Source organism: Cyrtonyx montezumae, unplaced genomic scaffold (assembly GCF_038088225.1).
Source record: "Cyrtonyx montezumae isolate F1298 unplaced genomic scaffold, pur_monq_1.0 scaffold_7, whole genome shotgun sequence".
NCBI lineage: Eukaryota > Metazoa > Chordata > Aves > Galliformes > Odontophoridae > Cyrtonyx > Cyrtonyx montezumae.
In genome coordinates, this window is record NW_027072078.1 from 1,176,012 (window position 1) to 1,201,113 (window position 25,102).

A 25,102-nucleotide genomic window follows, 5' to 3' on the forward strand; every position below is an offset into this window, starting at 1 on the left:
CAAAGTCCTGGTCACCCCTCCCAGCATCCCGACAGCCTCAGTTGCTAGGGCTCTCGCAGCCTCTGCAGATGTTCCTGCTCTCTTACTGGAGGGATTTGCCAGCATCTCACAGACAACTGTTGAAGACAGAAAGTCAGACACATTGGCAGACAAAGTTCCAGCATAGCCCACATGTGGGGTCTTGTTCAGCCAAACTGCTCCAGGCCCTCTTTGCTGTGAGGCTCTTCTCCCAGGCTTCTCACTAGCTTATACAAGCCTCAGTGCCTTTACAAAGCAGCTCTGTGTTACTGTCCTACATCTTCTGCCAGCTCTCCTCTGAGGATAAACACCCACCTGACCCCTATACCCACAGCGGGTGGAACTGGGAGCATCTCACATTTTTCAAGCCTAAAACCCCACAAAGAAGTGCAAATGTTATTGCTATCTTTCAGTCTAGAAGTGCTATTTCCTCCTCATTTTCCAATCTGGATGAGGTAGGGAAAGGGAGAGGGTGACCTCTCTGACGTTTGCCCAGTTCCATAGGATAGGACCTGAGAAAATCTCCTGGGTGGTAAAGTGTTAACATAGTGCCAAGCTGTCCTTCTGCCAACAGCCACTTTGGACAGTCCTATCTGAATTAGCCTTTGGAAGCTAATTTCTTTCTATCTTTCATTCCTTTGCCAAGTGCTGAGTGTTGTTTTGTTTTCTGTTATGCAATCTTTTCAAAACTAGGCAAACAGATATTAGCTAAACCACAGCAGCAAAGATGGGGAAGGCAGTGTGGGCCACAGTTTGTAGAATAATTAGGAAGTCTGTGTACTGCCACTCCAGCAAGCCCCTAGAACCTTTTGAGTTGAAAAGGCCATCTGGTCCAACTCCTCTGCAATGAACAGGGAAATCTACAGGTAATCAGGTTGCTCAGAGTCTCGTCCAGCCTGACCTTGGATGTTTCCAGGGATGGGACATATGCCAGCTCTCTGGGCAACGTGTTTTTGTACTTTACCACCCTTAATGTAAAAAACTTCTTCCTTATATCCAATCTAAATCTCCTCTGTTTTTAGCTGGAAACCTTTTCCCTTTGTTCTGTTAGAGTCTGTCCCCTTCTTGTACCCCTCCCTTTAGATACTGAAAGGCTGCTACCAGGTCTCCCCAGAGCCTTCTCTTTAGCAGGCTGAACAGTCACCTGCAGGTGATTGCAGAGCTGTCCAGGGCTGAATGTCCTACTCCAAATCAAGTGCTTGGATCATTATTAACAGAAGGTAAAACAATACCCCTAGCAGCTGTTTTCTCCCTGTTTAGCTACTTTGGATTGCTCTCTGTATCTGTTGCATACAAATAAGTTTTCAGATGCCAGCCAAACACACAAAGATGGTATGAGCAGGAATTTGGACAGCAGTGTAGATATCAAAAGAGATGGCAGCCTAGGTAGAAACACTAATCTCTCTGCTATAAAACTGCCCCCCTTGGACAATCAGCTCACCTAGAGATCTACTGCTTGCTCAGGAGAGATTGCTGTGGACTTGTCTGAGTCCAGGACTTCACCAATGGCTAGCTTTGAAACTCAGTAGTGTGGCTCTGTTGAAGCAATGGGAAGAAATGAATGTTTGTGGATTTGTAGCATTCTCTCTGTCCCACAGACATGAAGCGGAGAATGGGCGATGTGTGAGAGGACATGCTGTCTGTTGTGCTCTACTAGAAAGATATACTACTCCTGAGATCAGGTTGAGAACTTCCCACAGCACCACAGAGAGGTCTCTTCTGAAGTCCTTTGTCTATGTCAGGCTATGTCAGGGTGGCATGGAGCCATGGCAAGGACAGAGCATGGAGTCATGGAGTCTGTAAGATGCTGGGTGGGGATTTGGGGTCCAATGCTGAAGAGCTGACATCGATGGAGTGCAGACCAAAAACCAACCCAAATGTCTTGCAAACCCTGCAGCAGAAGAGAGGCATGCAATGAATCTGGCAGAGAAGTAGCATTCTTTCAGCACTACCCAGCCCCATCTTGTGGCAAGGATCAGCAAAACCTCCGAAAGCAGCAGGGATGTTCTGCTCGCCGTGTGGGCATCAGCTGACTTTCCAGCAGCACTAGCCAGGGAATATCCAAGGGGTGTCTTTCCCCCCCAGAAGTGCCTGCTGTAACCATAGGGTGGAAAAGGCCTCTAAGGTCATCTAGTGCAACCATCAACCCATCCCCGCCATGCCTCCTAAAGGCCACATCTCCTTATTTCTTGAACACCTCCAGGGATGGTGACTCCATCACCTCCCTGGGAAGCCTGTTCCAGTGCCCAACCACTTTCTGAAGAAGAAATTTTTCCTAATATCCAACCTGAAGGCGTCCCCTGTCCTCCTGCAGCCCCCGTGCCGGCCTCCTGGCACACGGTCTCCTTCAGCAACACAATTTCTTGAGAGCAGACTCACGGAGGGCTTGGCGATGCAGCACCTGCAAGCAGTGCTGGCTGTGAGTTTGGTGGCTGAAAGGTGCCTGCATACTGAAATGTGGAAAGTGCCTACGCTGTTTTGCTCCTGTCCTCGCAGGTCTTTTGTGTGCGCATGGCTGAAGCGTTACTGCCTGCTCCTTGTCACATAGCAAAGTGGAGGTTACCTCAGGAGAGAGGCACATTTCTGGCACATCTCACCACCATTAGCGACGAACAAGAGCCGTCATGCCACGCTCATAGAAACGCACACCATCAGGGCTGACCCACTGCCGCAGTCACCACTGCTGAAACACACCACGTCGGATCAGCCCATAACCATTCAGCAACTGGCGCTGAACGTCAGCGGGCGCCGTCTTTTGAGGAATCAGTTCCACACCTCCGCTTCACCCACGCTTCCACGTCACACTCCTTCACATCAGAGCACGCCCCTGCTGCCGCCCGCCACACAACCACGAACTTCAACGCCACTGGCAAAGCCTAGGCCGCGCGCGCCGTGACGTCATCACTCCGCGGCCGCGGGGACGTCATCACTCCGCGACCGCAGCGCGGCGCCGCCATGTCCTTGTGGCGGGCCCGTCTGGGCCCGGTGACGGCCGCCGTTACGGTTACTGCCCGCGGCCGCCTGCGGAGCGCCGTCCTGCCGGCGGTGAGCGGGAGCCCGGGAGCGGCAGGGTCTCGTATGGGGCGGAGAGGACGGGAGAAGAGAGGGGAGGGGAAAGTGACCTTCAGCACTGCGGTGCGGCCTTGGTGGGGGGTGGGATGCGCGAAGCTGTCAAGTGAAAATAAAGAACTCGCTGTACACTGTGCTTTGCTGTGCGGTAGTACCCCGTGTGGGATGTGTTTTCTTGAAGAAGCAACCCGATTTGGACGAGGGTGCTGTCGTTTTTTAATCGTGCTGCTGTGTTGACTTTCAGGCAAGCATTCACACCGGCTCCAGGCGTGCTTTGCAGTATGGCTGGCTGGCTTACATGCTGGGAGAGAGAGCTTCTAAAAAATTCACTGAATACAGTAAAATCTTCACAGTGGAGGGCAACCTATCGTCTGGGAAGGGCAAGCTGGCACAGTATATAGCAGAAAAATTAGGTATGGCTTTATTTTCTCTGTAATGGGGCAGAGTGGCTGGAAGACTGTGTGGAAGAAATGGACCTGAGGGTTCTGGTCAACAGCTGGCTGACCACGAGCCAGCACTGAGCCTGGGTGGCTAAGAAGGCCAACAGCATCCTGGCTTGTGTCAGAATCAGTGCAACCACCAGGAGCAGGAGGTGATAGTTCCTCTGTACTCAGCTCTGGTGAGACCACACCTCGAGTACTGTGTTTGGTGTTGTGCCCCTCACCGCGAGATTGAGATCCTGGAGCATAACCAGCAAAGGGAGAATTCTTATAAGAAGCAGCTGAGGGAGCTGGGATTGTCCAGTCTGGAGAAGAGAAGATTCATGGGAGACCTTATTGCTCTGTACAGCTCCCTGAAGGGAGACTGTGGTGAGGTGGGGGTCAGCCTCTTCTCTAACGTGATTAAAGTAGGACAGAGGCGATGGCCTCAAGTTGGGAGAGAGTCAGGTTGGATGTTAGGAGCAATTTCTTCTCTGAAAGAGTGCTCAGGTGCTGGAACGGGCTGCCCAAGGAGGTGGCTGAGTCACTGTCCAGGGAGGTGTTCAAGAAACATTTAGATGCTGTATTGAAAGATATGGTTTAGTGAGGGAATATCAGGAGTAGGTGGATGGTTGGACTGGGTGATCTCAGAGATCTTTTCCAGCCTTACTGATTCTATGAGTCTATGATTCTAATGTTTACTGGAATTTAACAGTGTCACCGTGATTCCTGCATAAAAGAATTGAACCAAAAACATCAATTCTTGGCTAGCAAATTGTTACGTAGTGTCACAGTTAATATTCAGGGTGTATAGATACAGGCAGAGTAAAGTGCTGGTGAGGCTTGAGGTGACAGAGACACTGTCAGGTCACTGTAAATGACATTTTGGTTCCAATTAGGTCAGTTTACTCACTGAGCTCCCAGCTGTCATGAAGTCACTGAGCACCGTTAGAAGTTTTTGTGTGGTGTGTGCTCAGAGCATCCAGTTGAGTGGAGAACTGGTATGATAAAAGTTCTGCTAAAAACAAATGCTCAGCTTTCATAGAGTTGGAGTTTTATTAAACCTAATAATTGAGTTTTGTCAACTTTCTGCAGGGTGACAGGTCAGAGGGCTTTGGGTGCTCTTTTGAAGTACTGATTAGAGTAGACCTTCATATATAAATGAGCTGAATAGGAGATGCTCATTGTAAGCAAGTACAACTTAGTATTCTGATTGGTGTTCTCTTTTGAGTTTCATCCTTTTTTTTTTTTTGTCAGGAATGAAATATTTCCCGGAAGTGGATATCTATTATCAAAACAGAACCACAGGAGATGGAACTCTGCTGGATGAGAGATTTAATGGCTTCTGTAACCTTGAGAGATTTTACAATGATCCTAAGTGCCCTGATGGACACTCTTACAGGCTACAAGCTTGGCTGTTTGGTAACCGTGTTTTACAGTACTCTGATGCACTGGAGCATCTGCTGACCACAGGTTAGATTTCACACTGAATGCATTCACTTCTACATTAACTTAAGTGAAAATTCTAGCCTTCAGGTGTTTTTAACTGTTTCGCTAGAATCTGTGCTTTGGAATTAAGACCTTTTAAGTGAGTGTGGGTGTATAGCCCATTTAGAAAAATACCTTGCATATTTTGTGTTAGATATTGTTTCTAATGAAGGAAATGCATACCATTTATCAGTTTCATTGGTTGATCCATGTCAAAAGGTCACCTTAAACATGCCAATGCAGCAGAGAGTTCTGTAGCCTTTTTAAAATTCCCTAGACATATTTCCTGATGGCATCTTTTGTTCAGTCATTTTGATTTCACTAAGTACTGCTTTGTGATGATGATTATAACAATTAATTTCTGAGTTTCTTCTGGTGTGAAAAGCTTTTCTCAATCAGTACTGATTTACCTGTTCCTTGTGCTTTAATACAAAGGTTTTCCAGAAAAAAAATAAAAAGTTTGAGTACCAGAAGGTGTCTCAAACACAAAAGTAAATGTGCTGCTTAAATATAGTGATCCTTAGATGTTGTAACACTGGGCACAGTATGAGTATGTATAGGTTAGACAGCCCTCACTCTTCTGTTTTATTTAAAATCTCTTAGGTAAGCTTTCAGAAAACGATGTGTGTCTGTAATTCTGAATGCTGCTGCCAAGGGTCTTTCTGAGCTCTGCATGACTGGAATCTACTTTCAATTGCAGGTCAAGGTGTGGTGATGGAGCGCTCTCCCTACAGTGACTTTGTGTTTTTGGATGCCATGTTTAAAGAGGGCTATATCCACAAACGGTGTAAGTTACTTGCACAAAAAAGGGAAGTTATTTTGTCATAATCTTACCCAGAGTATGATAGCTTAGTATTTTTTAAGAAAAGAAAAGCTTGCTGCCAAGACTGACTACTTTAAATATTTGCAGTTGTTTGTGAGGTACTTGGTACCTTGGTTCTGCATTCATTGAAGACCAGTCTCAATCCATTAGACTTCCTTATCTTTCTTCAAGGGCTCAGTTCTGCTTATATATTCTGTAATACACTCATAAAGTGTGTGAGCATACTCAGGAAGATGAGATGTCCTCAGGCAAACCTTGTTCTTGCAGCATTAGGTGGGATGTAAATCACAGATTATCAGGATTTGGCATAAAAATTGCCTTAGATTGCCAGTTTCCTTTTGAATTTCAGAGAATGCAAATGCCTTTCTTGCCTGCAAAATAGGTAAAGAGAAGGATTCAAGACTGTGGACCAGTCAGCCTCAGCTCGATCTGTAGAAAGGTAATGGAGATGTTCCTCCTGGCAGCCATTTTTAAACATATTAAGGAATGCTTTTCCTGAACCTCTGTAGGTTCCTAATCACCAAACTATTACCTAAAGAATGCCTTAAGGTGCTGATGTGGTAGAGGAATCTGGTAAGCCTACCCTTAAGCTTGGTATATCTGCCATGAAGAGGAAACTGCAAATGAGGTAGTAGGGGATGTGATTTATTTGGAAATAGAATGTATTTAGCAAACACAAGAAAAACACTCAAGAAATAATGGATTATAGTTCTCATTCTGTTCCTTTGCTATTCTTTCTTATTTGGATTAAGTTCTGCCTTTAGCTGTTGTGTTTTCTCTGTTTGTTTTATTTAATGCAGGTGTTGATCACTACAAGGAGATCAAAGAGATCAGCATATGTGAATTCCTGCCACCTCACTTGGTCATTTATTTAGATGTACCTGTCCCAGATGTGCAGAAGAGGCTTCAAGAGAAAGGAGAGGTAATTTTCTCTTGTACCACTATCACACCTTTCTACTGTTTGTTGTAATCATGCCTTCGTGAGTGTGAATCCCACTGGATTCGCTGCAGAATTCTGTTCCTGAGGAGCTTCTAGTTCTCTTACATAGTTGTAAGATCTGTGTGTTGGTGTTGTATTCTGCTGTAAAAAAGTGAAAATTTTGACTAATTCACTATGCTTTCCCTTCCATGAAATTAATCAGCTCTTAAAAGTTAGCCTTCCTAGCTGCTGTTTTGAGAGCTGCTTTCAGGTCATGTGCTCCTTGCTCTAAGGTCTTTGCTGAGTGCCAGAAGCCCCTTCTCCAGCTTCCCCACGTGACTGCTCTTTCAGACCAGTGTTGGCATCAATTGTGTGAAAATAAAAGTAACTTCATTTGTATAGCATTACCTCTTAAAATGTACCTCTTGCTCATCAGCATACTAGATTATTAGATTATTCAAGTTGCCTTTTATCAGAAAAATGGTGGGATGTTTTTGTGTAATGATTGAATGTGATGTTTGGTTTGGATTTTTTTCCTTCTCCCTCTTTGATATTTGGACATGTGCTTGTAACTGTTCTCAGATCAGTCATGAGGGTTAAATGATGTTTACTTTATACCTTATTCAAAGGCTATAGGAGACTGTATTCAAGTGAAGTATTTAACTGTGGAAAGCTTGGTATATTAGAAGAAAGCTTTAATTTTTTTTTTTTTTTTTTTTACAAAAGACATTCTCAGATCCCTTAAATGCTTTGTGAGCAATGTCTGCTTCTTGAAACAAATGTGTGTACATTGGTATGCTGGGTTTAGGTCAGTAGTGTTTTATTTCCTGCCCATTTAAGAGGGATGCTGATGACTGCCAAGGGGAAGTGACTTCAGAGCTGTAAGTGGAAGGCTGCCCTTGCTGCTTTGTGATCTGTGTGACCAGAATGCCTTTGCCTACTGCTCAAGTGGCTCCATTCCTGCCCTCCAGCAGTTTGAGTGCTGACTAAACACGCCTCTTCTCTTTAATGAACAAGGCACTCCTGTGTGGGAAAACTATAGATTTCTTTGTTTTAGCAACTTCAGCTACTGAAATAGAAAATGTATTGTGGGAACCTACACATTCTTTGCCCCTGTGACGAAAAAGGTCAGTGGCACTTTTGAGGCATTCTGGCATGAATTGCTAGTGTAACAGAAATGCCTTAGGGCACTGGCACTGTTGGGCATTCTAGGGCTTGTTTGAAGATGGAACTTTCTGGTGGTTGGAGTGTACGTGATTGGTATTCAGCACTGGAAAAAGGAAAGCCCTCTGATGTGCCCAGCTAGCAGAGATGCAGGGCCTTCTGATGTAGTGGGCATCTTGATGTGTGTTTCCTAATTGAATAGTGGCAGGAATCATAACTTGATTTTAGGACTGAATTAAAGGAACACATGCTAAATGAGAGAAATTCCTGTTGCTCTGCAAACATGACATTGAGGTGTGCTGTACAAGTGGTGGACTGTCCAACAGCTGGTATGATATCCTTTAAATCCCAAAAGAAGAGAGTGCAAAGAATGGTTGTCTGAAACTAGAGAAATGGGTTAACCTTGTCCCTCTTGGTGGCCCTCAGACAATCCTCTCCTTTCTTTTAGATGATAACATATAACTTCCTTGATTATGCAAGTATCTGAATTTAATCAGTCCTTGGAAAGTTACGTTTTGAGGCTGTTTCGTTGTTTGGTTCATGTGAACTCAGGAAAAGAGACTTCCCATAAATTGAAATAGACTGTAAGAAAGCTTTTTGTTTATCACATCAGAAGATTCTTGCTCTTGTCTCCGTAGTTTTAATCATCAGCAGGTGTAAAGCAGTGATTACTACAGTCTGTGACTCATTCCTTGGGGTACTCTAGGTGTTTATGAAACTCTAAACACCTTAATACTTGAAACTCAAGTGCAGTTCACTGCATACAAGAGTCAACTCTTGATAGCTGGTGTAAGACCAACTTCTGCTTAGTCTTCTGAGCTGATGGAGAAAAGAGAATATACTTTACAATATTATTCTTCTGTTTTCTGTTTATTTTTAGCCTTATGAAAAAAAGGTATCGGCTTCGTACCTCCAGAACATTGAGGATGCTTATAAGAAAACCTTCTTACCAGAAATCAGGTTAGCAAACCAAGCTGCTCTGTCCACTGAATCTTTGAGTAAAAAATATGTAAGTTCTTGGCAAATAGAAGCAAATAAAATAATGTGAGATAATCCTTCTGCTATGAACTACAATGCGATGCCCTAATTATGTAGTATTGTATCCATGGTATAATGTCTATGTGTGCTTGTATAGTTACTTGTTACCTCTTAGAAGCTTGATGCCACCACTACAGTGTTGGAATATTAAAAGTGAAACGCCTTCAGGAGCAGAGTGGGAGAGATGTTGTACAGTGGTAAATCCATTGGATTTTGTAAATGGAGCTAATAAGCCATGATCTGTTATATACCACACTTAGGATGTTTCCTGTCTTAAGAACTCCTTTCAGTTGTCATAGCTTTGGCTAATTTATAGATGGTGATGCAGAAGGAGAGAGGTTTCTTTAGGTAAGGGCTTGTCATTCCCTTTTCTAGTTCTGTTTTTCTGCCTTGTGAGGCATACACGTTACAGCCAGGAGAGGACTTTGTTGGTACTGTTAAACACTGCACTGCTACCTGCCTTTAGAGGCCAAAGTGCTTGTCTTTGAACTCCCCAGGCTTTCTCTAGCTGGGAAGTGAGAATGTATGAACTGTGAACTTGAGACTGTAATAGTTTGCCAGCTGTCCTGATTCTTAAGAAGTAACTCTATCAGAATTGCCTTACAAATATGAAAACATGTGAGCGTGAGCAATCTTGATCTGAACAAATGACTTTCAGAAAAAAAAGCTGTTGAAGGTCACAGTCAGATCTGCTTTACATCAAAACAATCTCTACTCATGCAAGATTTGTTTTGTTCATGGAGTTGACTATTGTGTTTCATTTCTTTAAGTCAAATAACATCTTCAGGAATACTGTCTTTGCTCCAGCTCCCATGGTAAATCAGTGTAATTGTGCTATCAGCAATTGAAGTGGATAACTTCATATTGAGCTTGTCATTCATATGGGAGCAGAAACTGTTGCTGCAGTGTATGGTTAGCTGCCTCTGAGTATCCTTTCAGCTGCTAGAAGGAAGTGGCAGGGAGGAAGGGTGGGAAACGGTGGGACTGTCATCCCCCTGAGGGCAGAATTGGCTTGAATTTACTTGGCAAGGAGGAAAATGCTGCTTATTCTTTGGATCAAATCTAGCCTCAGAAACACACCGTGTTGTTCAGCAAGGCTAAACCTAGCCTAGCTGGTCCTGCTGTGATTTCAACTCTTTCCCCTTTGTCTGTACATGGTCAGTACACTTGTTAAGCAAACACCCTCTACTTGGCATCCTCATCAGCATCCAGGCTCACAATGGCTTGTCACATCAATCTGCATGCTCAGTCCTGAAGAGAGATGTCTCCTTCCACTTGGTGGGAGGAGCTCTGAACATGTGAAACTTCAGCTGTGCCCATCTCTGGACCTCACTGTGACTTGTATATTGCATAGATACATGCAGGCTTTGACTGTCTTTAACTGTTTACTTGCTGTCTGACAGACTATGCTGATTTCCTGATACTTGAATCTTTTATGATAGTCAAATATTCACTCAAATTTGTACTTCCTTTCTAGTCTGACGTGCCTAAGAATGTCTTCATATATATATGTATATAATTTTTTTAATTATGCAGTTTGTGAGTTGGCTGCTGTGTGGCAGGTTATCAGCAGACAGCTTTTGTCATTTTTTGGACTTTATTTTCTTACCCAATGCCTCAGATTACTGATGCTATCTTTCATATCCAATAATGCTTCCACTGAGCAGCTGTTTTCACACAATGAAAGCCCTGATAATCTGCAGAGTACCGACTGATTTCATCTGCACTGCCACCAGTGTAAGGCTTGAGACCTGGCCTCCCTTCTGATTTGTAACAGTTGAAAAGTGTAAAAAAAAAAAATAAAATAAAAAATAAAGTGGGCCACTCTTGTTCTGCTTTCTGTGACTGAGGAGTTGTGTGAGGCTTTCTGCTTTTTATCCCCCCCCAAGTTGAAGAACAGCCTCTTCAAACAGTCCCACTGTTGGGAGCACCATTTGAATGGCTGACATTGTAAGTCTGGGGCTTCGTAGGAATAAATGATACTTTTTTTTGTTGCCCAGGGCTGTTCTGACTGAGAGATGGTAATGCAGAATAGGAACCAGCTTGAACTGCTGCAGCTCTAAGTTGTTTTGTTAGCACTCCTGCTTCCAGCAGCGTTGCTTACGTGCCAGCCTCAATTCTGATTAAACTTAGAATGACTTTTCTATGAAGGCTGCTGTACAGTTAAGAAAACATACTGTTGCCTGTTTTACAAGTTTTTTGTTCTACACATCGATTCTGCTACCTCTGTTGCATTGGTTCAGTTAGCTCAGACTTAGTAAATAACGATGAATGTATTATTTTCTTCAGACTTATCACAAGTATTAAAGTGTACATAAAATGGAAGGTCTGCTGAAGCTTTGGGTTAAACAGTTTTAAGATGTCGATTAGATTGGGCAGTTCTAGATAGTTGCCCCAATAACATCAGTGAAATGGAAACAAATTCATAGGTGGAATATTTCCATTTTTCTTTATTGAACTAAAACTAGATGTACTGCAGGTCATTAGTACTAAGGAAAGCAATTTTATGTCAGGAAAGAAACAACTTACTATTGCAGACTCTGTAAGTACTCTGGAAAGAAATAAAAAGAAATTGATGTTAGTTCTGTTTTTGTGCCTTTGTATGTCATTTTTGCTTCATTTTGATGTAGAGGTGAGATGATGTTGAAAGCAGTTGTATCCTGTGAGTTCAATCTTTTTGTTTTTTTTTTCCATTGCAGTGAGACCAGTGAAGTTCTGCAGTACACAGCAAGTGAGGCAGAGGATATGGAGAAGGTAAAGAATTTGCTGCTTCTAAAATGGAAACATAGAGAATGCCTTGTCCTAGATTGTAAACGTAGCTACTCAACGCAATTAGTGCTTGCTACTGTGTCAGTGTTCTGGGTTGGGATTACTCTGTGAGTGACTGTATTTTTATCAGGGGAGGAACATCCTACCCCCCATCCCTTTTGCCAATTTACCTGTCTGTCTGAGCAAGCAAATTCCACTGTATGATTAATGCTATATTTTTTCTTCAGAAGAATCTTTTAGCTGATTTAACTTATGCTAGGTGCTTCCAAATCTGTTTTTTATTTTTTTCAAACAAATCTTGAGGCAGTAGAAACAGCGTTTCCTGAGTCTCTGTGCTGTACAGTATTTGACTCTTTGGTTAGTTATCCATCTTTGATTTGTCATGGCTGGTGGGATAGGTAAGGTTCTTTATAGCTTAAATTGGGAACTAAAGGCATTAGTCAAGAGGTAAGTCACACTCAGCAGCCAGCTGAGACTCTTCCTACCAGTATAAGGTCTATTTCTGTTGGCTTTTGCCACTGTGCTGCTTCTTGCTTCTTATGATCCAGGCTGGTACACAGGTTCCTTTGCAGTAAAATAGCTGTTGTTTTCTCAGAACTGATAATTACTGGCTTATTGCAAGCACTCTGATAATCAGAGGTGTTACAAAACTTATAACCCTGGGTTATTGTTCTGTATTGATTGGCACCTGGTGTCTGTACTGTACCTTCTTTTCCAAAGTGTTTTGCCTGACACACTGACACTTATTTCAGTAAATGTTCTTATTTGTGGAAAATCAATAGTGGGATAATAGGAACCTCTTTCTTCTTAATTTTGAACTTTTTTCTGTAGCTGCTATCCCCTCTGAAAACAGTGATAAGCTTTATGTAATTCTGTACAGATTTGTAGTGGATGGGTTTCATTTTGTGGGATGGAAGTGAATCCTTCAAAATTCATTTGCACTCTGTAGTGCAGTTGAGACCCTTGTTGCTACTTAGTCCTTTTTCTGTTATGTCTCACTCTTTCCTCTGTTTCTTGTTAGAAAGCTCTGATATCTCTTTCTTACTACCAGTTCCTCCAAGAGGAAAGAAAAGATAGTGTTGAGATCCAGATGTGGTAGTGAAAAACCTTTTCTTTCAGTGTATCTGCACCTATCTGCCACCTGCAGTGTGTCAGGACATCCCTTTGGCAGGTAACAGGCCATCTTTATACAGAGGTTTGCTTGTAGCTTCTTGAGGGCACTTCTGTCTTGCCTTGAGACATACTTTAGAGCCTCCAAGTTGGCGATTAACTGAAAAATTACTGAAGAACAGAATGTTAGGGATTGTAAGGATCTTTGAAGGATCACATGTTGTCCAATCCCCCTGCTGGTGCCAAAACACCTAGGTTAGGTCACACAGGAATGTGTCCAGGTAGGTTTTGAATGACTCTAGAGGAGGAGACCCACAGCCTCTCTGAGCAGCCTGTTGCAGTGTTCTGTTACCCTCACCATGAAGAAGTTTTTTCTCACGTTTATGTGGAACATCCTGTGTTCCATCATGTTCGTGCTGCCCCTTGTCCCACCATTGAATGTCACTGAGAAGAGCCTGGCTCCTCCCTCCTGACACTCACTGTTTAAGTGTTTATAAACAGTAATGAAATCACCCCTCAGTCTCCTTCAGACTAAAAAGACTTGGCTCCCTCAGCCTTTCCTCATAAGGGAGATGCTCCAATCCCTTAATCACTTTCGTGGCCCTGTGCTGGACTCTCTCAAGCAGTTCCCTGTCCTTGAACTGAGGGACCCAGAAGTGAGCACCGTATTCCAGATGTGGTCTCACCAGGACAGAATAGAGGGGGAGGAGAACCCCTCTTGACTTACTAACCACACCTTTTTTTATACACCCCATGATGCCATTGGCCTTTTTGGCCACAAAGTCCACCTCACTTCCTGATAGTCCAGACCACACTTCCTCAGTTTAGCTGTGAGGATGGTGTTACATGCTTTACTAAAATCAAGAGAGACCACATCCACTGCTTTACCATCATCTGTCCACCTGATTAAGTCTTCGTAAAAGGCTATCAGGTTGGTTAAGCATGCCTTCCCTTGGTGAAGCCATGCTGACTGCTCCTAATGACCCTCTTATCTTTGATATGCCTAGAGACAGCACCAGGGCTAAGTTGTTCCATCACCTTTCCTGGGATGGAGGTGAGGCTGACTGGTCTGTAGTTACCTGGGTCTTCCTTCTTGCCCTTTTTGAAGACAAGACTGATATTTGCTTTCCTCCAGTCCTCTGGCACCTCTTCTGTTCCCCATGACTTACCAGAGATCATGGAGAGTGGCCTAGCGATGACTTCCGCCTGCTCCCTCAGCGCTCTCGGGTGCATCCTCTGGACTTAGGGATGTCTAAATTGCTTAACTGGTGCTTAACCCAGTCCTCATCAACCAAGGTAAATTCCTTCTTGATCCTGACTTCTGGGGCCTCAAGGGTCTGGGGCTCCTCAGGACAGACTCCAGCAGTATAGACAGAGACAAAGAATGCATTTAATAACTCCACCTTCTCTGTGTCTTCTGTCACCAGGGCACCTATCTTATTCATCAGTAGGCCTACACTGCCTCTAGTGTTAGTTTGTCTTCAGTGTATTTGAAGAAGCCCTTTCTGTTGTCCTTGATCCCTCTTGTGAGGCTGAATTAGTATCGCTACTGCCAACCTTGGCATTTGTAGTAAGGAAGGTATGTGACTGCTTGCTGCTTGTGGTGAGCATATTTGAAGATTTAGAAGTGTTGCAGGAAGGGAAGCAACTTACTACTGCTTTGCTCACTTATGGATGTACTGGTCCAGCTGGGATGGAAATAATCTTTCATTACAGCTGTGGCAGCTGGCCCAAACTGACCAAAGGGATATTCTGTACTATGTAAACATCACACTCTGCCATGAGCCCTTGCTTGAGGACTAACTGAGCATAGGTCTGCTGTTGTGAACTGGTTGAGTAATTGCCTCTGCATCACTTGTTTTTTTTGCTTTTTCCCTTACTTTTTGTTTATTCAACTGTCTTTGTCTTGACTTAGTAATTGTTCTTGCTTTTGTCCTTCCAGTTCTCTTGCTCCTTCATTTCACATCCCACTGTGGAGCAGTGAGCAGCTGGGTGGGTGCTGAGCTGCCAGCTGGGATCAGCCCACCACAGCTGTGGAAGACTTATCACAGCAGCAGTGAAACTTGGAGATCCTGAAATGTGTGTTTTCAGGTTTTCAGAAAGAACTGGTAATGGCTGGGAGTAATAGCTCCCATAAGGCAACAAGTATGTTATGCTGCTGTGGCCAGGCTACAGCTGTGAAATGAGGAGTAGTAAGAGAGGCATTTCATTATGTCCATATACAAGAGGAAGTTAGGCTTGACTTCTTTCTGTCAAAAGGGCTCTGCTGTCACTCTATTCAGTTAGTAGAGCTCTGACACTCATACCCACCCATGTTGGAGCATGTACAGTGATAGTGAACTTTACTTGTTTTTCAGAAAGAAGCATAATGTTAGTGTTGCCGACTTGCATTTTTCTCCTTGAGCCAGATGGCAAAGCTTAATCCTATGAGCAAGCAGATGGAAAATCTCCTGGCTCTTTAAGTGTAGTTCATGCAGTTGGAGTCAGTGATTTAGTTCAGTTGAATCCTGCAGTAGACTTTATTCTCTAAAGACTAACTCTGTTTGGAAGTGCAAAGTAGATGCTACTTTGTGCAGTGTGCATTATGGTAGTGTGTACCTAATAGCCTCGTGTTCCCATGCATAAGGTTTCTGTAAAGCTGGAAATATTGGGAGGGACTTTCCAGTCTGTAAGTGAATGAAAAAGAAGTGGTAAACATGTGGATGAGAATACTGAGGACTATTGTTAGCTTTTCCAAATATCAGAGAGGATAGTAAGAGTTGAGGGCGGTGTTTGAAGGAATGGTGGAGGTGTTCATTGGAAGAAATGAGAGTTTAGGTAGGAAGAGCTCCTCAGCTTGTTTTCTTCTTTCTGAGCGTGTTTTGAAGTGCTCAGAATAAAGCTGTTTATTTCCTCCCTAGATTTCCTTGGAAAGCCATTACTAGTGGCTTTATTTTAATCCTGTAAATCAGAGTTTAAAGTCTGTCTAAAGCTCTTATTGCTCAAGTCAAGTCTACCAAGCTCTGCAGTCTTGTGTCATCACTGGCTGTAATGAGAGTGCACACTGATGATCCTTTCCTTAATTTAGTTGGACAAATCTGGACCAGAGGAAGGATTATTGAAGTCCAAGTACAAGATGGTATCATATTTTCATTGTTAGATATTAGTTACAGAAGCTATGATTTTTTCCACTTGAAAGAACAGAATCCCTTCTGTTTGGATTCAGTTTACCTTTGAAATGGAATAACTGAAACTTGGAAATGAGGGATAACAGGAGGGAATTGGTTTTGGCTTAAAGGATGTTTTGTGTATGCAGCTATATCCTGCTAATAGAGCGTGGTGTTTAACTGCTAGCCAGCTTCCATCTACAAATTCTTCACTGTGCAATTTGGGAACTTAATTTCGTATGACTTTATAGTTTAATAGCTTTTGAATTGCATATAGAAAATGTGCAACCTAGGGAAAACTTCTGTTTCTGAAGTGTCTTTTAGAAAGATGAGTTGGTGTTTCATATTGTAATTAACGTTGGTTGTAACAAAGGATTTGGGAGTGCTCAAATGAAATTGGTTAGGGTATTTCAAACTACATTTACATGAGAATAAAACAGTAAAAAGTTGGCTTTTTAAATTCAAAAAAATTAATTTTTTATTTCCTTTTTTTTTTTTTCTTAGGAAGAGTGGATGTGGAAGTGTTATAGCTTGCAAGGGAGACTGAAACGGTTCCAATTCACTTGTAAATAGTGTTTTGCATTAGTATTGATGTTATTCAGTGACCTCACCTTGTGCAAATTGGAGGAAATGATAAAGGTGGGAGGCTGCTGGCAGACCAGCTGTGTACCACGTCCTTTGCCAGTGTGGAATTGCAAGGCTTACAAGCTAGCTGGCATGAAGTTTTCAGTTGCAGCTGCTCTATGTGGGCTGAGCTTCTTCCTGCAAGCTGTAGTTGGAGCTCCTGGGGTTGGGTACTGCATTGCTCCTTGTACCCTGGATTTTGCTTAAAAAGAAATCTGAGGGGAAGACTGACAGACCATCCTTTGTCCCATAACAGTGTTGCTTTCTGCTCTCTCTGGAGTTCTTCTAACAGCAGAACTAGCCAGATCACCATGAAAACCAGCTTAGGAATTGTAAGCTGTTTGTATTGGCTTAATTGCAAAGATTATGGGAAGGAGTCTCATTATTGAAAACTGTTTTTTCTAAATCCTGCCACACTCTGTGGTATATTATGACCTGATCTCTGCTGGCCATTATTACGCGCTGTGCTGCTTGGTCAGGTTCAAACCATTTATTTGCTACTAATTCCCAGGAGGTGCTGATGCATTCCTTGTGAATTAAAAAGCTGTTCTTCTGGCCTGGTCAGAGGAGGAGGACTGATACCATTATTAATGAGCTGCTGGTGAAGATTTCTGATACGGTAGTAAGCGTGCAAAACTAATTTGGGTATTAATTTCTTTTTTCTCCTCAGCGTGGTCTGAGCCCTGTTGTCAGCAACTCTATTATTAGTCCTGTCATCAGCTATAGTGGGGAGTCTGCAAAGCTCTGCTATGGAGTAGGGAAGTAATTGCTTTTGCATATCTAATGGCAAGAACGTTAGGAGAAGTATAACTTTTAAATAAAGAATAACAGACATTTTAACTAACAACATTCATCTTTTTCATTAGTAAAAATGATAGTGTTACTATATCAAACAGGTAGTAACACAAGGTTTCCAAGTATAATTTTGAAAACTCTCCTGTCTGTGGTGCAGTTTTCTGCAGTGCTTTTGAGTCTTGAAACATTTTTCCATCAACAAGTGAAGTTGTCATCAGCTTTATTTCTTAATGTGAAAGGTAAGTTGTTAAGTAGGTATCTCAACAACTTGCTTATTTGTAAGAGATCAAAAATGGTTAAACAGCATCTTGCTTGCAATTTTAAGTATACTTTGATGCTGTCACGTTAACCAGATTTTTAAAGTCTTTTATTCTGTCTTTAGCAAAAAAAAAAAAGCCTTAGGTAAGTCACTCATATCTCTAAGCTGCTACTTCTTACCATAAAATTGTAATACTGCCAGAGTGGACCTTTTTAGTTGTGACTCCTTTGTAGTAGCATGTTTTTGTTACCCTTCAGGTGGTAATAAATGGGATTTAGTGTTCACTTTGATTGCAGGAAATAGATTACTATGGATTTAACATACAGAAATCAATAAAGAGAAGCTTTTATTCTTTATTTTATCACCTTATTCCTGGTGTCTGCTTGCTTTGTTGTCAGTGGATCGACAGTGCATCATGAGGATTTCAGTCCTGACCCCAATAGCTTTATCCTTTCCTTCTGCAAGAGGCGTCTGTGAAGTGGTGGGAGTTGTCATGATCTATTCTTTCCCAGGTTGCTCCAAGGTTTTATCTTAAGTGCATCGTCCTGACGCTGGTTTGGGTTTCCTTTGTAGCAAGTAGGTCATGTGTGATAACCTCAGGCTTGTGTTAAAAAATTGCCCAATGGACCAGTGAAGATCTGTTTTCTGAGGGAACAGGATTGTAAATGAAGCTCAAGTATGGGATTGGAAATTCTAGGGGTGCTAGCAGGGTGATTTGCTGAGGTGTTACTTGTTTGAATGGTTCTTGCTGTAAGACAGAGACTTTTGCCCTTCCTTTCTGCGCTGGATGCATGTGTGCATGGATAGGTTTTCATGTCTGATCAAATCCAGATTCTTTGGACTTCTACTGCTACTTCAAGAGGCACCCTGTTCCATCCTGGAGTGTGCCCTGATTTCTGTCTTCTGGACTGCACCCAGCAACATCAAGGAACAGTTGCATTGCTCTTCAGCTTTTCTCAGTTTGTAGACTACTTTGTCTTTTTGAAAGAAAACAGGATTCCTATGTGACACAAAGCATAATGTTTTTTTCCTTGCAACAGAAAGGGTTAAATTTAGACTGCTCTTCATTCTCTCTTTGTTCTGTCTTTGGAGCGAGCTTCTGCACTTTTTCCCTTTCAGTCTCAAGAACAGGTTGAAGAAGGGAGGTGTAAGAACTTGGAAACACAGCACCTCTCAGACTACTTTATCCCAGCCAAGGCTTAGTGCAGCAGGAGCTATAGTGCTGGTCACCATGTGTCTGTCCAGTGCTTCAGCAGGGCTGCTGCCTCCAGAAATGTGTCTGAGAGAACATGCATTAGCTTAAACCACCTGTGCTGTTAATACAGATTTAGCTGGGATACCTTTTTTTTTGCATGAATTCAGAGCATATTTCAATTATTTCATTGACTGGAGTGGGCTGCTTCGATGACACTTCCATTAGACCACCTGTTAATGTAATTTTTCCTCTGATTTCAGGTAATTGAAGACATTGAGTACTTGAAATTTGACAAGGGCCCATGGCTAGAACAAGATGATGTCTCTTTACATCATTTGAGACTTTTGTAAGTATCTTCCAACAATTGAGTATTGTTTAGCATTGAATTGCTGGGAATTGTTGAAGCTTTGACTTTTTTTAAGGTATGTTTATATTTACAGTGTGCTTTGTTTTTTGTCAAGTCAACAAAGACCATGGCCTTATGTAATACTGTTGCTATTGTAATATGTGTGCAGAGTTCTATTGCTGCTAACAAGTAGTTGGAGGAGAGACTTCAGACAAACAGATCCCATTCTGTTAATGAAATACAACAATCATAGAACATTTAGATTGGAAAAGACCTTCAAGATTATGTCCAACCATTACTTAACACTACCTAGTCCACCACTAAACCATGTCCCTCAGGCCTCAGCCGTATGTCTCTTAAATGCCTCCAGGGAGGGGGACTCCATCACTTCTCTGGGCAGCCCCTTCTGATGCATGACCACTCTTTTACTGGATAAATTATTCCTGATATCCAATCTAAACCTCCCTTGTTGCAACTTGAGGGCGTTTGTTTGTGTCCTATTCACTGGTCTTTTGAAGAAACAAATACCCACTTCACTGCAACCTGTTTTCAGGTAGTTGTAGTGCAGTGAGGTCTCCCTTCATTCTCCTTTTCTCCAGTCTGAACAATGGTAGTTCCCTCAGCTTCTCCTTGTGTCTTGTTTTCTAGTCTCTTTGCCAGTTTTGTTGCTTGCTCCAGCAACTCAGCGTCCTTGTAACAAGAGGCCTAAAACAAAACACAGTATTCAAGGTGTTGTCTCACCACTGCTATGTGCAAGGGGACAGTCATAGAATCCTTAGAGTGGAAACAGACCTCTGAAGGTTGTCTAGTCCAACTTCCCTGCAATGAGCAGGAGCACCACAGCAAAGATCAGGTTGCCCAGGGCCTTATCCAGCCTTACTTTTAAAGTATCCAGAGATGGGATATCAACCACATCTCTGGGCAGCCTGTTCCAGTGCCTCATTGCCCTCTCTGTAAAAGATTTTTTCCTTATATCTAACCTAAATCTACCCTCTCTGAGCTTGAAACCATTGAAACCATTTCCTCTTGTTCTGTTGCCAGAGACTCTGCTAAAAAGTCTGTCCCCTTCTTTCCTGTAGCTCCACTTCAGATACTCGAAGGCTGCTATCAGGTCACCTCAAAGCTTTCTCTTCTCCAGACTTCTCACTTCCCTAGTGCTGCTGTTCACACTATTTCTGATGCAAACCAGGGTGCTGTTGGCTGCCTTGGCCACCTGGCTGTTCTGCTGCCTCATTCAGGTGACTGTCAGCATCCTCAGGTTCTTTGCTGGGCAGTTTTCAGGCCACTCTTCCCAAGCCTGTACTGCACGGGGTTGTTGTGACCCAAGTGCAGCACCCAGCATTTAGCCTTGTTGTTGCAGTTGGACTCAGCCCATTGGTGAGCCTGTGTGCATCACTCTGCAGAGCCTTCCTTCCCTTGAGCGGGTCAAAGCTCTTGCAACTTGGTGTCTTCAGAATTCTTGAGGGTTCACTTGATTCCATCATCAGGATCATTGATGAGGGAGCACTAATTGTGACCAGCTACCATCAGCCTTCTGCTAGCAGCATCTGTGTGCCTGGCCATCTAGGCTGTTCTTTCTCCAGCAATCAGTACATCTGTCCAGGCCACAAGCAACCAGTTTCTCCAGGCATTTCCCAAGTACTGTGACCTGTGGTTCTTACTATTGGAAATGTAATTTGCAAGCACTTCTGTTCCTGGCTAAAAGCACTGTATACAGACAAGCATGCAGTTTTAAAATAGCATTTATGCAGTTGACCTGGTGGTGTCTCTGCTGTTCTGGCAGCATGACATCCTTCAACAGAGCTTGTTGACAGGGCAACCTTGTAGTGGGATTTAGGTCTGGTGCTGTTTAGTTGTAGTTAGAGTGCTTTTCTAAAAGTAATTTTTTTAGCTGTCTGCTTTTAAGTATCTTCACAGCAGTCAAGAAGCTGGCTGAACAGTGTAGGGTAAAAAGGAAACAGCCAAACTTGGAAGACTGTGTGGAAGATAAGTGCTTTTTTGCTCCTTTTGCTTACCCCCAGAAGATAATCCTAAATTGGAGCTTTAACCTTAATTCACAGAATGGGGTGTTGCACTTTTTTCCTTTGTTCTGTATAATAACAAGGAAGATTGTAACAGGTAGGGTTCTGTGTTGGGGTTTTTTTTTTTCCTTAAAGATTTCTGTTTAATTGGGTGTGAAGAAATCAAAATCAGACAGTGGAAGAAAGCTCCTTGCTGGAATAAAGTCAAATTTGATTAAAGTAATTCTTTGCAAGTACTCCAAGATGATCTCTATTCCAATTTAGCTGTGGTGTGCTACTGGTAAGGTTGCATGTGTCCACAGAGCAATGCTGAAAAGAGAGCTAGCCCTCTAAACTTAAAAGGGCCATGAATAAGGTGGTTGGCATGCACGTAAGCAAGTGAGTGTACATGCATTACAGTGAAGCATCAGGACTGCCACTCTTAAGTCATGTTGGTGAACAAAATGTTCCCTGGATAATCCTACACTAAAAAAATTGGAAACACTTGGAAGAGTATTAATAGGTTTAGCCTTGACTGAAGTGAGATAAGCTTCCAGCTTTACAGAATTTCTTCATCATCAGACTGCACGTTCTTTCAGCATCTTCAGTGGACTGCCTCCAGTATGCATAGGTTTCTATTGTTCTGGTGGGCAGAACTAGACCCAGCACTCCAGGTGATGCCTCACCAGTGCTGAGCAGAAGGGAAGGATCCCCTCCCTTGAGCTGCTGCCAATACTTTGCTCAGTGTACTCAGGACACAATCAGCCTTCTTTGTCACAAAGCCTCCCACCTGGTTGCCCCCTGCATGCCCTGTGCTTCCTCTTGTTGAGCTTAGGATTTCAGTCTTGATTGTGATACAAGCACTGGAATAATAAGTTAAATAGATTCATTATGTGAAAAAGAATCCTGTAAATCTCTGTTATTCATCTGTGCTCTTACTACAATTGCCTCCTAATTTTGGTGCCTTTTGTCTGTCTTTTCTATCAAGGGCTGAAGGTAGACCACAGAAGAGCAGCTTTGAGTGGCATCTAAGAGAAACAAGTCAGGATTTGAGTGCCCTTTAAGCATCTCAGAAGAGTTTTCTGTATGTAGTAATTAAAGGATACATCTGGTGGCTTACATCCCGTGAAGCTATGGAAATCAGATTTTCTTTGAGAGGAGAAAATACTTTTAAGTTACTGTTTTTCCTATGGCTTCACACTGGTACAGGTATTAAGGAAGGATTACTGTTAATTGTGGAGTGTAGGAGGGAGTTAAAAGAAAGCACACAAAGAGTGCTGTATTAAGATATTGTATGAAAATTGTGCTTTGTAACTGTGGAAGAGAATAAATAGCATTGCTGAGGAGTTAATTTTTCATTGAACCCCAGGCGATGATGAGAGGGTTTCCTTTACAAGACTTGTCATTGCAGATAATAAGAAATCACTTCTTCTGTTGGCAGCGTGTGGCTATGTTACTGAGATCTCACAATTCAACAAACTGCTAATTTATATGTTAATATGGTTTGAGTTTTACTGCTTCCACTTGCCTTCAGAATAACATTGTCTAAGTAGTGGTTTTGTGTTCAGAGGCTTGATGGAAGTAAAACTGTCCATGAGATCGTGGGCAACTTCTTGTAAAAATGTGTAGGTTTGGACATCAGCCTTTCTCCCATTAACTCTATGAATGCAGGGCAAATGTGAGCTTGCACGAGCAACACTCATGAAAATGTGCCAGAGATGACATCAGACAGGTGACAGGCTTCCTTCAGAGTTGGAGCTGCATCCTGGAGCATCAGATGCCAAACTCAGGTGCTAATGTTAGAGCTGATAATTTCCTTTTTTTTTTTTCCCAACACCAAGTACAAATACAAAAGAGCTTGTGGTACTTGCATGGGCTTTCAGATGCCCTGTCCCCATATTAATTCCTCCTGTTGGAAGGAAGTTTTAGTGGCACCACGCACCCCAGATGGGCTACAGATCCTGCACACCAGCACCTGCTGCCCTCTCGTGTTACTATTAGGCTGCAGCAGGGGTTTGGCTCTGCTGCTGACATGTTCCTCTGCTGCAGGGATGCTTTCAGCTCTCCCACCTTCAGTCCACACCGACGCATCTGGGCAAAGGGGAGTTGATGGGCATGTGAGGATGGCTTTTCCATTGCACATGTGTACATTCCCAACATATGGAAACCCCAGCAGGGCCTCACTTCTTTGGTAATGCAAATAGTAAGCAAGCTAATCAGACCAGAGAGCCTCACCCATATTAATCAGTTGCAAAACGGATCTTTTATCTCCCTGCCTTGCGCTCAAGTCCTCTCTCCCTTGCCTTAATAGAGAGCAGTGTGATCGTGGGATTGAGGCATGTCTTGCTAAAAGGTTGAGGACGTATGTGTGTGATGTAAGCATTCTCCCAGAGAATCTCTCTCCTCCCTCCCCAGTGCCCGAGTCCAACAGAAATCATTCTTCTGGCTTTTTGGAATGTCCCAGGGGTTTCCCAGGTTTCTGCAGTGTTTCAGGTGTGTTTTTATGTGCCCTTCGTGGCAAAAGTTGTGTGACTGAATGTATGCCCAGCAAAATAAATTTTGTTTTGGAGCAAGGAGCTGTAGTTGGTGTAGTGTCACCTGTGTTAATTGGCCAGCGGGTGAGGGAAACACTGCATTTGACTTGACTTGTTGTACAAGTCCCTAGTTAGATCTGTTACATTACTGCAGCTCCTTCAGAGTTTGCTGTAGCAGAACATATTTTTAATGGACAAGCTTTTTCAGTTTTTTCATCCACTGTTACTTTTTCATTAAAAAACAGTAGGTATCGACATTTATTTTATCTTGATGAAAAGGGATCAATTTTCATCTGTAACAATCTAGCCAGGAAAGGATTTTCCACTGTCATATGTTCTGTTTTATTCATTAATTACAACTAGTGTGCTACGTCCCCTGTGTAGTAAATTGTCTGGTATTGTGTTTGGCATTACAACAGAAATACATTTTGAAGTTGCCGCTGAAGGATCTTTTTTGAGCAGTAACTGGTAATTAGACACATCCATTTTGAATATGTCTGTCATCAAATAGGAGGACTTGAGGTGATTGTATAGGGAGTATTGAACTTGATTTTGCAACTCTTCTGTCATGGAGACCCCCAAAATCTCATGAACTATCCATCGTAAAACTTCTGGCACTACTGAGAACTGTTTCCTTAGCACCTTTCGTCCCTCCCACTGAAGCAACTCTTCTTTGTCAGTTCCCCTTTGCAGCAGCTTTTTTTGGAGGTTGGAAGCATTGTTATTGCACCTTCTCACCTTTTGCACACCTTGCTTTTCTTGGAAAGCTCTTTGTTTTTCTTTCCTGGTAGTGACTGTTTGTGCCTGTTGTTCACCAGGGAGTGGCTGCGGTTCACTTAGGGCATGGCATGCTGGCACTGCTGGGCCAATGAGTCTGTTGGTCTGAAGGAGCTCTGCAACTCATTGCTCTGCCATTGTGAAGGTCTGGAGAGAGTGGGCAAGGAGGAAATATCAACAAGGGAAAGGCGCAGCACAGGGAGATGCAGCCTGTTGCTGCCCTGTGTGCCTGCTGGGTGTGAGCATCGTTAGAGGAGGTCAGTGCAGTTGGAGATGGGTGCAGGAACCCCTTTGGCCATTTCTCTCACCCAGCCTGTGAGCCTGTGGCATGAGTCAGGAGCAATTCTCCTTTCTTGTGCTCTCACAAGCATGGGGAAAGCTGTGAGCACACCATGTGCTTGCTGGCTCACTCCCACGTGCTTTGCCCTCCCCATTGCAGCAGAAGGTGAGGATCCCTGGCCGAGGTAATACAGGCATAGAAAAGAGGCAGGTTTGTATCCTGGTTCCTCAGTGCCACCTCCTGCACATCACACAGAGCATAACATGGTGTATGTAGAGGCTTCTGGAGAAGAGATCAGAGCTATATTTCTATAGCATAGCTGCACGTGT

General features: G+C 43.1%; 1 protein-coding gene across 1 annotated transcript in view; it reads left to right on the top strand.

The window, feature by feature from the left end:
- Positions 1 to 2,961: 2,961 nt before the first annotated feature.
- Positions 2,962 to 25,102, top strand: part of NDUFA10 (NADH:ubiquinone oxidoreductase subunit A10) — a 37,240-nt gene continuing 15,099 nt past the window's right edge. The window contains exons 1-8 of the mRNA XM_065751373.1: positions 2,962 to 3,063; positions 3,332 to 3,500; positions 4,764 to 4,979; positions 5,695 to 5,781; positions 6,618 to 6,739; positions 8,781 to 8,860; positions 11,638 to 11,692; positions 19,097 to 19,182. Of these exons, the coding sequence (XP_065607445.1) occupies positions 2,974 to 3,063; positions 3,332 to 3,500; positions 4,764 to 4,979; positions 5,695 to 5,781; positions 6,618 to 6,739; positions 8,781 to 8,860; positions 11,638 to 11,692; positions 19,097 to 19,182 (905 nt within the window). The 5' untranslated portion in view covers positions 2,962 to 2,973. The remainder of the gene's footprint in view (positions 3,064 to 3,331; positions 3,501 to 4,763; positions 4,980 to 5,694; positions 5,782 to 6,617; positions 6,740 to 8,780; positions 8,861 to 11,637; positions 11,693 to 19,096; positions 19,183 to 25,102) is intronic.